Here is a 15182-nt window from a genome sequence, read left to right as displayed (position 1 = left end):
CCGTTTTCTCCTCGCGCGCGCCGCTTCCTTTCGAGGCAAAAACAATCGACTGCGAAAAAGACGAGCGCGGCGCCGTGGCCGCGCTGGATCCCTTTCAACGGCCGCCATTTCTATTTAGTTTGAAGCGTTGGAGCGACTGGGCTGTTTTTTGTCGCCCGGATTCACTTTCCGGCTTTTCAACGTGTGGTCTCCTCGGGCCGCGGAATGTGGGTCAAACAGTGGTGTGTTCGGCGCGCGAGTTTTTTCGACTGGTCCAACGAGCCTCGTGTCCCGTCGCCTATAAATACGGACACATGTCGCATGCGCCACGTCATTGCTGCCCGAGGCCGGCGGAGGAAAGGCGCACGCGGGAGTGCTAAGGGTCCGCCGGCGGCTCGCCGAAAGCCGTCTCGTATTTATAGCGGAGAGCGCTCGTGCGAACATCTGCAACGCATCGCTGGGGCGTCGAGCGCGCCGAGGGGCCTCCGGAGTCGACGAGAGGGGAGCACGCGACAATGGGACGTCGCTGACGAAGAGCGGCCGCCTTGTATACCCCGACGAGCGGTGGTCCCTGGCTCCGAGGAGGGCCTCCTTGCGCGTGGCGCATGTCGGGCGCAGATGGTGCGACGAGATGGCCCGCGGCTGTGGCCCGGCCGGCTGCGACCAATTGCTCGCCGGAGGCAAGGCTGCGCAGCGCGGCCCGCGTTAATTAGGCCGCCGCGGGAAGCTCGCGCGACGCTTCTGCGATTGCCGTCGCGAAGGCGAGCGCCGATCTTGGCGTTTTCTCCGATCCAGGGAGCAGCGCACTCCGTTGGCTCCATTTCGGAGGACGTGTGACACTTTCTGACAGCAGCCATTGTCTAACGACACGACCTTGTCGCGAAGATGGCTCGGAAAGGAAAGAAAGAAAAAAAAAAGAAATTCCGAATGCTCTCCTTGACATCTCACTAGAGGGTTTGGCTGGCGCGTTCTTTTGCGTCAGCGACGAGACGAACGTGACCTTCCCAGCGCTCTTCTTCAGACGTTTCAAAATGCGTCCACGGCGCGCCGATGCACGCTACAATGTCATTTGTTTTAGCATATTAGGATCGGCAGTATTCCGTACGAGCTTCAACAGATTGCCAATGTTCTAAAGAACATAAAATTGGCCATTACTTATAGCGAAATTGGCGCTCGTGTCGATGTACGGACGTCGCACGAATTCGCAGTCTATACTTGAGTTCAGCGAGAGCACTTTATTGCCGCGCGCGCACACACACACACACACACACACACACACACACACACACACACACACACACACACACACACACACACACACACACACACACACACACACACACACGAGCGTGTTTTGGTGAAACAAAACAGCCAGCCGTTGCTTCCTTCGTATGAGGAAGCCTATAGTTACGAATTACTTATGATGATATCTGAAATACTGGCCAAAGCGTTAAATCGTTTCGCGAATAGAAAGATGCATGAGATGAAATAATTCCATACAGCAATTGGGAGAATGCTTTTGCTGCCTGTCTAGAATGATTGATTAAGTGAAACTTACCAAAGCCACACGGGGGTTATAAGAGACGCCGTATAGCCGAGGGTCATGGGTTCACTGTCACCACCTGGGGGTTATTTAACGAGGCGCGGTACACGATGTTCGCACGTTCCACCCAACCAGAATTTGGCCGCCGCAGCTGAGAATCGACCCCGGCCGCGACCTCGTGCTCAGCAGCAGAACGCCATAGCCACTGCGGCAAGACCTCTTCGTTCAGCAGACACACGTGAAATGCAGAAGTGCTCTCATTATGCTATATAAACCGCTAGGACAAACTTGCTGAACTTCGGTGCAGTTGAAAGAGAGAGGAAAAAAATATCATTCCAGTGGCTCTGGAAAATTCGTTCTGTTATTGTCAAATTTTTTATCCTCGTAATTTCCGCAAAAATATTTGAAAATCTCAAAATATCAAGAAAAATGAGCATTAAGTTCACAATCTATAGCTCTGCGGCAAAAAACATATCCGTAATTCTGTAAAGTGCACTTGGTAGAGTGTTGAAAACGTTCAATATGAGCACGTCAGTTTTCAGCTTACCTGAATCTGTTTACCGGAGACTTCTGTTTCCCTCGGTTGCGTAAGCTTTGGTAATTTTTCTATGCACCCACCCACAGAGAGAGAGAGGTGAGAGAGGCCCGTATCTCTAGGGCAGCGTATAATATACCAATTTAAAAGAAATAATCTTTATATACGATTAACAAAATTGAGATACCTATTTTTTGTTGAGCTACAGAGCTAAAACGCGACGTTGCTTTTCCTGATGTCTTTCTTGTTCGTTTTTTTTTCTTTTGCAATAATCGGTTAGTTTTGCAAAAAAAGATTGCGGATCACGGCCTAAGTGGAGCACACTTTATCAGGATAGTTCCTAGGATTTCTCCATTTCTATTTCAGGTGAAAAATGCTTAATTCAACTCTGTTCAGCCGGTTGCCTCGCGAGATGCTCTGTGCGTTTCGTGTGCGCTCGAATCGGGGAGTGTCCGAGCCAAGAGCTTCCTCTCCGCGCGCGGTGTCGTGTCGTGCATTGCACTCGAGATATCACGTCCGCCCCCCGCGCCACAACGAAAACACCCGGCTGCTCACTCAGACGCGCTTCGACGTTGCCGCGGTAATCCCTCGAAATGCGCGGCCCAAACGTATACCGGCTGCTCCAAATCAGCGGAAGGGGGCTCCTCGCGGGCCAACCGCCCTTGGATCCGAATCGAGGCCTACTGACGAAAACAGGAAAGCAAGCTTGATTGAAAAAATAGCCGGCCGGGGAATACCGAGCTGGCGGGTGGGGATCGCTGACGCATTGGGGGCTGCAATGCGGGCCTGCCCCCCTTGAGTCGCTGCAGGCGGCCGTCCAAGGCTGCGAGCTATTCGTCTTCATTGGGGCCTCGCCGGCGGCTGCCTGTTCGCGGAGACGCCGACTGGCATCGCGGGGGAGCGCGCCGAGGCCGACCCAGTTCGCGCGCGCAACCGTATAGCGACGCCGCTGGACCCTGACGGCGTCATGAAACGTGTCAGATGTTGAATAGCTTAACTTGAGAACTTCGCCGTTACATCTGCAAACATTTGACTCATTCTGAAATCGCCCCGCAGTTTTGCGCATGTACGAGACAAGCTTGCGGTATACACATCGTTTGACGTGGTTGTAGCATCGAGAAAAATGTTGGATGCGAGAATGTAAGAAATAAAATTAAAGTAAAAGAAAAAATGCAACAGTTGTAAGCGTAAAAGTCCGGGAAATTAAAGAGTAGTTGTTTGTTACATTTGTTCCCATGACAAGTGATCTTGCATTCCTGTGACTTCGTCATAGATCCTTTTCCATACTTTATATTTGTATAGGAAGGAAGGAAGTAAAATAAGAGGTGAAAGGCAGAGAGGTTAGTTAACCAGCACTGAGTTCAGCACTGAAGTGCTCTTAGAAGGAGACCGCATAACTATTCAAGCTTCTTTCAGCACGGCGCAGATACGTACTGCCATTCGGGATGAACTGCTCAAATGTTTATCGCGCGCTGATCCGTATACGTGTCTGCGAAGGACAGATGTCCGGGAGCCAGACTGCTGGACGGAAACGTCTTTTGTTTACATAAGGGCGCACTCTGGATCCCGGGCGCGCGCCTGTGTTTACGCTTCCACTCTTGTGTTTCCCTGCGCGTTTCGACGCGTGCAATCCCAGACGCGGTTTCGACGACTCCGGCTGAGGACCTCCGTCGTCGCAGACACGGCGCACGCGGTTGTCGTCGTCGTCGCGTGTGGCACCCGCTTGTGCGCCGGAAAGCATGTCGCTCGTCTCTGTGGGTCCAGCTGGACGCCGCGCCACTGTGTGGCAGTCGAAGCGTGTGTGGCTCGTTGGCGCTATCGCTTGAGTGCCGTTGACGCGCTGCGCTCTCGCGAAACCCCCCGCGGGACCCCAGACTCGGAAACGGGGTGATAGCGGGCGCCGCAGGCGGCGGCTGTGCGCCTACTATACGGAGGGGAGGGTGGGTCGCGATACGCGGCTGTCTTGGAACATCCATCTGTTGAGGCGCGCAAGGCCGTGTCCTGCGATGAGCTTCTATGGTGCAGCAGATATCTTATCTTAGAACAAGGCGTGTGTGCATGGCGAAACCGGTCCTGTCTCGATCTTTTTTTTTTTTTCTTCCTCACAGTGCTTGTTTTTGAGAGAAAGTTCTGCTCGTAGCCGAAAAAGCACTGTCACAAAACGTATGTGTACTTACATAGAGAAGACGCCGGGATTAACGAGGAACCAGGCGGCGCGTGACGAGAGACATAGAAATTAAGGAAAAGGGCACTGAGTTTAACCAGGAGGTAATAGTCTGGTTTGCTGCCCTGCAAGGCTGCGAGTGAAGGGGAGCTTTGGGGTGGGGGGGGGGGGATTTATTGATAGGGTTTAACGTCCAAACGCAGCACAGGTGCTATGGGAGGCGCCGTAGCAAAGGGCTCCGGATTAATTCGGACCAAAACACGGTGCACGGGGTCGACGATAAGAGGTAAATAAGAGAAAGCACGTCGTCACTATGGGTATATAAGAACAACACTAGGACGAAGCTCAAACATGCCGAAGTGCTGTATAGTCGCACAGGGCAGATTGTTTGTATAGAAGGCGCACCGCACCGCCCTCTGTTTTTCCAGTCGGTGAAGGATCTTTTCTGATGCCTGTGTTTTGTTGCACAGTGTCCAACACAAGCCGGTTACATCTCACCGAGTGTTATGTTCAAGCTCGATAGGAGTGCTGCATCACCGTGCCCGTCGATGGTGTCGTGGTGACGTGCTGCATTGTGCTCTCGTATTGCGTTATACATGTGTGACATGCCAGTTTGCAAGCGTGATGTGGTCTGTTTTGGTCTCGTATAGCCCCTTGCTCGCTCGTCTGTCGACGTGCGTGACTTTTGCTGGGGGGAGAGGAAAAGATGACTGTCTTTCGCGCTACACATTCGTTTTCTGTTTCCTCAACAGAGGTCGCCTATCCGATCCGGAGAAGATGAGCTGGTGAGTCGCTCGTCCTTTAGTCACTCTTATTTTGCCTTCGCAGTTGCGAAAGGAAAGGAAAGGTGTGTGTACATATATATATAATTTCAGAGAGCAAGATGAAATTGCGTCATCCTCTGTGGTACTGAAGCCAAATTTCGGGTGTACGAAAAGTTTCAGAAAGTTTCAATTTGTTGCAAACTTTTTCAAAGCCAACGCTGCTCGTGCGAGTTAAAGTTTGTGTGAATGAATCTCAGTCTTCTCTTTTTAATCTTAGCACGAGCAGTGTAGATAGTTTGACCATTTCTATCTCATTTCTTGGTTGCCTGATGAGTTAATTAGTGCTGCACTAGAGTCAGTGTCAGTTTCTCTCAGACGTTACCATTCGGCTGGCATAATCATCAAATGCTAATGGCGCAGTTATGTCGCGTTCCTATTAGCGCGCGCACACGTGACAGGCGAAGCCAAACGAAAAGTAGAGCATCAAGAACACAACCCACTCGGAATGTGATGTCGCCTAACGAAAGGAAGCGCCCAACTGTTGCGATGCGCCCGCATCTCGCATATAAATACGGCAGGCGCCGACGGACAGACGTCCAGCGCGGGCGGTCCCGACATTCCTGGAATGTTGGCACTGACTAAGCCGCGCAGGTTTCGCGCCGCCATTGTTTCCATCGCCGCCCCCGGCGGCGAGTTTTCGTTTGCACCGTGTTTATTTCCAGCTCTCGGAAGACGAATTCTCGGGAGGGCGACTTGCGTCAGTCTGGCAATCACCGATGCGTGTCGACGACAGTCGCGGGATGACAAAGACGATGACGAACGTGCGAAAGATGAAACCTTGCGCGGTGGGGGCTGGCGGTGCAGTGAGCGCGCGGCGGTCCCTTGCATAACGAACCGTTGGCCCAAGCGCTCGATCGAGGGCATTGTTCCCCCCCACACAGCGCGTACCCCGGAGACCTTGTGGCGACTCGCGCGCACCTCTTTAACGATCGTTTTGCGCGCGAGTGTCTTTATTGTTTTGTTTTTTTCTTCTTCTTCTTGGGCTGCGAGGCCTCCGCGTCGAGAGCTCAAAGACGAGTCGTCACCCAGCGTTGCGCATTACACGGCCTAGGCGTTTTGGCAGCAATGATGCGCCAGCGTCAGTGTGTCGCCCGCGACTGGACGCACGTGCATATGCGCTGCTTGTGTTGCGCATACTGGTTATGCGAGCCCCTTGAGCAACGCGCCGGCTGGTGGTTGAAAAAAAAAAACCTGCAGAAGCCGCGCAGATTTCAGTGCGCGTAACGGCTTGACCCGACTGAACTTTTACTGTCGTTTTATTTGTTTATTATCCCTCCGATTTTACCGGGGAAACGCAAGAATCTTTCGGAAATGTCGATCGCAGTTAGGACGCCACGTGGAGCGTCACTGTACAGCCTGAAATTTGGCATTCGTCCCAATTTCGCATGCAGGGAACGCACGAGTGCACTGAGCGGACGAAATTTGTCTTTCTGGCTGAGGCGATTCCAAAAGCAGAAAGAGAAGCAGCAGCAGCAAGCCCCATATATAGCAGTCCCGATTAATGCCAAGCTTTCATCAAGGCATTAACTTTTACGGATGTTGAGACTTGTACGTGTCCTCTATGCGCATATAAGCAGGGGAGCGGACTGTCTAGTATTATCGATAATTCGGGGCCCTAAGTAAACACGAAGGATAGACGTACGCGCAGCATTTAGTGCCGCACCGAGTATTTCTGCTCTTCGCGGGCGGCGTGTTTCTCCTGGCGGCTTTCCTTAGCAAGCTGGTCGTGTTGGACAGTGCCACTTTGTGATGCGCAGATACCTTTGCTTAAGTTCGCATTACTTTTTGCAAAGTTGCTCTTAGGCACTCTCGGATGTTGAGGCGCCGCTTACTTGTCCGCATGATCTCGAAGCTCGATACGGCGACCACCAGTATGTTCGACAGAAATTGGGAGTTGCTGGAAGCTTTGCCGAAAACAAATTTTCGTTAGCTCCAGTCTGCTGTCCGTTACTCAACAGCCGGTCTATGTAAATGCAATGAGGCTCTGATTAAAAAGCGCCAGGGGCTGAATTCACAAAGTGTCACTTTCGTAAGTAAAATTTGCAATTGGCCGACCGCCTTCTCTGATATTAATTTCCAGCACCAGGATTGATTGGATGCCCGGTTTAGTAGAAGCGACTTGCTCTTTGTTAGCGCGAGAGCACAAGGATAGCAAACGGAACACATTTCTGGTTCACCTCCCAGCCTCTCTTCTTTTTCTCTCATGGAGAGGTGTTTCTGCAGAAAGCCTGAACTGCGTGATCTTCGCATTCGAGCTAATATCATACTTCTTAAACTGTTATCCCTGTCTGGCAAAAAAATAACGCAACTACGTAGGCGAAACCTGCGCAGAGGTCTATGACAACGACTATCGCGCGCAAGTGCGTGACAGCCCTCGTCCACTGGCAAGAGGGTTTATTTTAATGAAGCCTCGCAGTTAGCCTATTCTTCAACTTCGAATCGAAGAAGCGCTCTTTGAAAGTTACTGCGTTCCCAAAGTAATCCGAGCGAAAGAGTATTTACAAAAAGTTCTTGCGCCAAAACTTTTCGCGAGAGAAAATTCCAGCAAAACATGGTGTTGGACCGGCAGTGGCGAACAACTCTCACGAACGAAAAGCTTTAAGAACTCGACCCCTGTTACCGATGGGGGGAAATACGGACACCCACGTTGCGTTCTGAAACGGCGATGAAACGTATTGCTTCGGCGGTGTTGCGTTGTGACGAGGATGCGCCGACACCGCGTCCTTGATGTGGAGCGCTTGCGTCTTCTTCGCAAGAGAGATCACTTCCTACCTGTCGGGTCTCTCTGCCTTTTCTTATTTTTCTACTTTTTGTCAGTTGTTTGGAAAGAGTCACAGCACGAAAAAAGAAAGAAAAGAAGAATGAAAGAAAGACCTAAGGCTTTCAAACAAATCTGCATTTAGTCTTGCTGTCCCGATAGCGAAGAGCCAGGCCCCCCAAGCGCCGACTTTGTCGACGAGCAGGGCTCGTGGCGATTACTAATGACCGTCTTAATTGCCTACGGGTGCGCGTGCGATGCCGTTTGGGCGCAGCGCGTTCGCGATCGGAGAGCGAGCCCTTTTAACTCTCTCCCTCGGCGACCGTCGCCGCTGGGTCAATATCGTTACCGATGCAGCCCCGCCGCGTACGCTGTGTACGTACGCGCCTCCCGAGCGGTCGATGAGGAAGGAGAAAGCGAAGCGCGCGCCCACGTGTTGGGGAAGACGCCAAAGCGCGCCCTCGACTTCTCCGCGCCGAGGAGGCGTGAGCTTTCTCCGCGCTCCTCGACTGTTCCGAATTTGCGTCGTTCTCTGTTTCTCGCCCTCTCTTTTCTTTCTTTCTTTCTCTTTTTCGACAAAGCCTCAGCTGAGAACTGCCACCTTTCGAGGGGAGATGCGACGACAAAAATAAATCGGTTCGCTTTCGCACATAACTGGAGGCGGCCATCAGATGGATTGCGCTTCTTCGCCTATTCTATTTCCCCCCTCTCTCTCTCGCGCTCACGCGCAAGGTTAACGCGCCTCGCGCATGACGCAGTCTCCTCGGCCAACTTCGCAGCCGTGTTCCTGGTCGCGCCGTTGCTTTGTTGCCAGCGGCGGCAAGCGGGCCCAAGAAGTGGCCATGAAAAAGAAAATACCCCAGAGCGACGAAATTCATTGCGGGCGTCTGCGGTCGGCGTGGGCGCCCGTTTGTTTCCCCGTGTTGCGGTGCCGTTTCGCCCCAAAATACACGCCACGATTCTCCTATTACGCCGTCGAGCGGCACTGAGAAAAAAAGAAAAAGATATCTGCGAGGCGAAGTGCGGGCACATACTTGCCCGTTCAATTCTGTCGCTGAGTGCCTTCGCGCCGGTCGTCGCCGCGCTGCTCTCAGGTTCGCGCGAAATTTTGAGAACCCGGAAAGAGATGCGTGGGGATGGGGGGTATTTGGGAGTAACTTCTCGAGTGCACTTGAAAACCACCGAAGGTTGGACCGACCCTTCGAAAGACCTTTGAATTCTGCTGAGTTCTGCTGAGTTGAATTCGCGGATAACATGACGACTCTGTTCCAATGATGTTCCTTTTCGCGCTTTATCGGCACGTGTCCGGGCGCCGCTCAAGCCTATGCATTATCACCGGGACCGACGGATCGTGAACAGTGGAATCCTTACATTACAATACCTGCCCCTGAAGCTCGTGTTTTGTAAGGAATCTTTTCCACCGATACATTTCTTATCATCCGTCCTGCCGAGTGGCTGATTCCGGCGATAGTGCGGGGCTGCGGCTTCAAGTGTGCCAATAACGAAAGGGCGAGAAAAAAAATGGAAAGTGAGATGAATCGTTGCAAAACATTGCCTTAACTGATCCACGTGGCGTCAGGGCGTCCTGCGCGATCCGGTGCATGCAAAACGGACGCAGAGCCATAAAACTTTAATTAAATTATGGGATCTTACGTGCCAAAACCACTTTCTGATTATGAGGCACGCCGTAGTGGAGGTCTCCGGAAATTTCGGCCACCTGGGGATCTTTAACCTGCACCTAAATCTTAGTACACGGGTGTTCTCGCATTTCGCCCCCATCGAAATGCGGCCGCCATGGCCGGGATTCGATCCCGCGACCTCGCGCTCAGCAGCCCAACACCATAGCCACTCAAAGTCATATCATAAGAAGAAAACAAACACTGACACCAAGAACAACATAGGGGAAATTACATGTGCTTAATAAATGAAATAAAGAAACTATAAATTAATGGAAATGAAAGTGGATGAAAAAACTTGCCGCAGGTGGGGACCGAACCCACAACCTTCGCATTTCGCGTGCGATGCTCTACCAATTGAGCTACTGCGGCGCAATTTTCTGTCCACTCTCTTGGTTATCTATGTTTCCTAGTAGAACCCTGGGAGTGTTAGCCAGCGCCGCCAATCGCTGACCGAAATGCGAAGGTTGTGGGTTCGGTTGCGGCTAGTCGTTTTTTCATCCACTTTCATTCCATTAATTTATCGTTTCGTTATTTCATTTATTAAACACATTAAATTTCCCCTATTTTGTCCTTGGTGTCAGTGTTTGTTGCCTTCTTAAGATATGACTAATAAAAAAATCGGGCCCCTCGGTTAATCCCCGTCCTTCTCGTTTATTTATATATATATATATATATATATATATATATATATATATATATATATATATATATATATATATATATATATAAAAACAGAACGTTAAGAATCTTGACTATGCGCAGCTTTTTTTTTTCGTTGTATATATATCGATACTAAAAGGCGCCAAGCTATCACACTGTTTTCTATCGCGCATTTTTTTTTTTTCGGCCGTTTATTGTGCGAGCACATCAGGAGCCCCGCAAAACCATTCTGCGCGAAGCCGGGCGAGCTTGCAGACGGCGCCTCGCGGGGCCGTGCGTGGCGTTCAACGGGAGAGGCGGCACGGGAAAGGGACCCCCTGCACCGCGACAGGGCGAAGAAGGAGCCGCCTCTGTTCTGGCGAACTTGGCCCCGTCGCGCAGACGTTTCTGGTCGACCTCGCGCAGCTGTGAGAGGAGCCTTTTGTTTCAGCTGCTCCACTTCTGCAGGCGGCGCGATTTCTGTTATCCAGGACGCGCCGCGGGCTCGTTCAGCGCTGCTTAAGTGGCCCAGAATTACGAGCCACCCCGCTGGACCTGGAGGCGAAGCCTTTCTTCTCTAAAGATCGTCGCCTGTCCTGGCGTGTAACCTCTTAGACTGAGCCGAGGCGAGAAACAACACCGCAGGAGTAACACCGAGGCTAATCGCGGTCGCCGAGCGAGATAATTATTGCTCCGCTTCCAGGTGCTGGTGTGTAAACCCTCAGTCGACTCGGAGATTGTCGTGTACGATGGCAACTGACCGCTCTGTCTTTCGCAGAACCGAGACCGCTGAAGAATCGCCGCGGAGGTTCGCGCGTGCATCCGCTCCGTGCACCCCATCTTACCGGCTCGCTGCCCCCTTTCGTGCGGTGTAATCTTTACTACCGAAGCTCTTTAATGTTTGGAGCGCATAATATTGAGTGCGCTATCGCCGGGTGTTTGCAGCTCACCTTGAACAGCTATCAAAATCGTACAATCTCGGCGCCGACGATGGAGGCAAGAGGCAAGGCAAGAAAGAGCCGCACTGGCAGCCCCTGTAAATTAACATGGTTCGGTTTCGAACGGTGTCGTTCATTTTGTTACACGTATATTTCTTTCTTTATTATACATATATGATTGGCGCGGTCCTTCTTCCTTTTCCAGTTTAGCTATAGCGGAGAAAAATGTCTCGGTAATTTCACAATCTGTATTATTTATTTATTTATTTATTTATTTATTTATTAAACCCTATCGGGGGTCATTACAGAGAGGGCAGGAAAAAAGTAGTATGAAAAAGCACAGCAAAAGAAACACCAATCAAAACAAAACAGTCAATACATCAAAAAGAAGCATCGCAATCGTGGAAATACGTCCACAGCGCGTGTTCGAAAGCACGGACATCACCTGAAGCAACGACAGACCTGGCCAAGCTTTCTGAATTCGGCCCATGGTTCGCAAAGCTTTCGTTTTTAAGTGATCGATGTCATCGGTCAGTCCCCGTCACTCTAATAATATGTCCAGCATCATGAGTGGCTCGAATTTGCTCTGTATACGAACAGTTCTTGGGTATGAGAGGTTTTAATGAATAGGGACCGCGGTGTTTTGCCTACTCCCGCGTGTGACTTTGTACTTAGCCGCTGAGTAGATGACCGGCGATAATTCTTCTGGTCGTATACACCCCAGCGAGTCTCTTCAGTCAGCTAAACAGCGCCCAGCCACCGGAGTCGGCATCTCCTTCCCGGTGGGCGAAAATAGGAACGCACTTTTATAAGCAGCACGTGTCCTGCGCCGCGCATTCGCTGCAGCTTGAGCAAGGGTGGCTTGCGCCGCGTGAGCACAACGCCACACCGGCAGCAACCCTTGCCGCGGCCCGAAATGGGAGCCCGCGTCGACCGAGTCACGCCTGGCGCTCCACGTCTCATTCGAGCCGGGATGCGCAGATTCGGCAACCGCCCGAGTCGGTGGCGTTGCCGGGGCCGCTTCCTCGTGAGGGCGCTCATCGAATCTAATCGGCGATGGCGTTCAGGAGCCCGGAAGCAGCGTCTTCATTGAAAGTGCGGCCGGAGTGGCCGCGACCTCGCGCCGATGGCGGAGCCTCAATGACCCTGATCTCTGGACCGGAGAAGCCCGGTAGCGGGCCGCCAACGGCGCCGGCCCAGGCTCGCCGCGAGGAACCCCATAGAAAGTTGCGCCGGGCGCAACAGGCGCAACAAAAGACGCTGCTCCGCAGTGCGCCTTGGATGCGAGCCCGACCTTTCCCGGAGGCGCATCGCGGAGATGCATTGCTCGGCCAATTGGTCTCGTTGAGCGTGACCCAGCGTCGGCTTCCTAGTGCCGGGCTGCGCGCCGGCGCAGCGGTGGGCCCTTCCGGCCGTGACTGCGAGTTCAATGGGTGACGAGAATGATTGACGAATGACGCGCGGCCCGCATGCAAAAGCAGCCAACCAAGTGCAGTCTCCGAAAGCTGCGCGCCCTCGGGCCGCCGTGTGCGGCGCAGCTGCAGGCGACGATGAGCTCCGCCTTCTCCGCCTGCGGCTGGTGCGCCGCGATGTGGACACGGATGTCTGTTGCTCGAATGGCAGCGACCGCCGAGCGGTCCATTATAAGCCAGGAAACGGCGCGACGGAAATGCAGTTTGGTGTGCGGGTCCATCTCCTTATAGGCAGATTTTTTTCGTTTTTCGCAGTCGGCGCGCGCCAACAGCAGGCGCCCGATTGACGCGCACCCGTGCAGTGCTCGTGGGCCTCTCTTTATGGCTTTGGTTACTTCGAGCTTGATGTTTTGCTGGCGCCTTGGGAGTCGCGACACGGGTCATAAATAAGGCCAAAACCGTGCAAAGACCAATTTTCGTTTGAAAAGTGCAGATAGATATCTCGATATTGACAATGTCATTCCGCAGCTGCATCGGAGATTCGTCGCTCCCTCGCACACCGATCATACGAGGAACTACGCGTACAAGATCTTCGCTCACTCGTTTGTACAGATGCCAGTCGTTCCGAGGCATGCTAAAATAGTCGCGAAGAAAGCCAGGAGCAGCCGGCCTGTAAGCATCGCGTGGGTTGCGCGTATACGTGCAAACTGGTATAAACTCGGGTCATCTAGGCGGTCATGTAGGCTACCTACGGTCATCCTTCGCAAGCCTCCACCTGCCGCCCGTCTGGTAGCGGGCACCTGCTACTCAAGACGTCGTTGCGTCGTGCCCTGCAAAGCATAGTTACCAGGACCTAAGAGCAACCCGGCGCACCTGGCGGCGACGACAGCGTCGGCGCGCGCCACATTTTATTATTGTTATTTCTTCAGATTGTCATGTTTTCCTTTCATTAACGTGCTGCGCGCCTGCTGGTCGCCACGGCAAGTTAGAAAGGCTTAGAAGTTCCGCCAGCCGCCTGTAGTCATTGCGGTAATTCACTCTTAATTGCGCAGCCGGCCGCGCGCGCAGTGTACAATGGGAGATTTGAAGCGCTCGGAAGCAATCCGCGCAGCCTTACGAAACTCGCCGTACGCTGCTCCGTCGCGTGAGCATTCAGTACACGCGCAGACCTGCAGAGCGGCTGTTTTTCTTTTTAATGCAATTGTTCTCTCTCTCTCTCTCTCTCTCTCTCTCTCTCTCTCTCTCTCTCTCTCACTCACTCACTCACTCATTCACACACACACACACACACACACACACACACACACACACACACACACACACACACACAGACGCCGGGAATGAGGATGCATGCGCAATCCGTAAAAAAATCAACGAAAATAAAATAAATGTAAAAAGAAGACTCCGAATCCGAGAGAAACGTTGTTTTCTCTGCCGGTTTGTATTGGCAGCGAGTCAAAGCGGTTTCTTTTGTCTTTCTTCGGTTTGGAAGACACCGCCGCGCGAATCTGGCCCGGCGCGTTGCGCGCATCGTGCTCGTTTGCCGTGGCGAACGGCCACTGGAGGTTGCATCCTTGCGCCCCTCGGACGCCCTTGGAACAGGAACTGGCGCTGCTGCGTGGGCGTAGCGCGGCGCCGCGGATCCTGCTCGCGTGCCCCGATGACAGGCCGCGGCAGGGAAAGTGGCAGCGGCTGCGGCCTGCACGCGCGCCCCGAGCTCGCGATCAGCATGCACCGCGGCAGCTGCGCGTCGTTCGTACGGCAGCGCCGGACCGCCTCCCGCGAAGCGCGCCGAAGCGCCGCTTCACTCATTCCGGCCTCCGCCCACTGTGCCTAGCGCAGTGATGGGACGCTTGCAGTTGGCGGCATTTGGGGCGATGCTCGTGCGTCCTCCCTCGGTGCACGTCATGGAGCGAGTGAAAAAAAAAAAAAGAGGAGTGTGACACTTACGATTTCTGTTGCGTGCAGTGTTCTAATGGCGCGCGATATTTATTTAGTCCTTCACGTCGCATTCGGGCGGCTGCCTTGTTCACAGCTGAACTGCTGTGGATTCCACAAGTAAATCTCTGCATGGGCCCGATAAAAAAGAAAAAAAAATCTTCTGACGCCAGAACATTTTGTGAACGCAGCTTCCAGTCAGTTGTGGTGTTTCATGCTTTAGAGGAGGCAGCGGGCCAACCTTTGTAATTTCGTCCCGAGGTGAACTGTGCGCTTCATTATTTATGCCCACATACAAGGGTGCAAACTAGATGGGGCCCAAAGTATGCGGTTAACGGGTATATATTAAATTGAAAGAAAGCTATAAGAACCACGTAAGGAACGATGGAAGGAACATGATATATGTAACGTTAGAGGCAGCAGGATGGAGTAAGGAAGCAAAACAAGTGTGATATTCTGGATGAGATTAAGCGGCGGAAGTGAGCGAGAAATAGATTGTGCGCGAAATAGATAGCCGGTGGTCTATTGGAACAACAGGTGCGAAGGAAGGGGAAACGGAGTAGACGGCGATAGAGAAAGAGATGGAATGATGAGATTTCGGGTTTATGGCTGGACGATATGCTTCGTGCGAGCTCGGTCGACGTGTCGGACAAGCGCAACTTGAGAAGTCTGGAATCGGTTTGTGCCCCGCAGTGGTCTTAATTAGGCTGACGAAGATTGTGATGCATGTGTATCTGGGCCCAAGGTGTAGGCTAGGAAATTCCATCATTGAG

General features: G+C 52.5%; 1 protein-coding gene across 2 annotated transcripts in view; it reads left to right on the top strand.

The window, feature by feature from the left end:
- Positions 1–15182, top strand: part of rau (RA domain-containing protein rau) — a 76355-nt gene that overhangs the window by 33868 nt on the left and 27305 nt on the right. The window contains exon 2 of one of the 2 annotated variants that reach the window (XM_065430925.1): positions 4974–5006. The exons of the other annotated variant lie outside the window; for it this stretch is intronic. Coding sequence (XP_065286997.1) covers positions 4974–5006 — 33 coding nt within the window. The remainder of the gene's footprint in view (positions 1–4973; positions 5007–15182) is intronic. 2 annotated transcript variants of the gene reach the window in all.

Source organism: Dermacentor albipictus, chromosome 1 (genome assembly GCF_038994185.2).
Source record: "Dermacentor albipictus isolate Rhodes 1998 colony chromosome 1, USDA_Dalb.pri_finalv2, whole genome shotgun sequence".
NCBI lineage: Eukaryota > Metazoa > Arthropoda > Arachnida > Ixodida > Ixodidae > Dermacentor > Dermacentor albipictus.
This window is presented reverse-complemented; position numbering and strand designations above follow the sequence as displayed.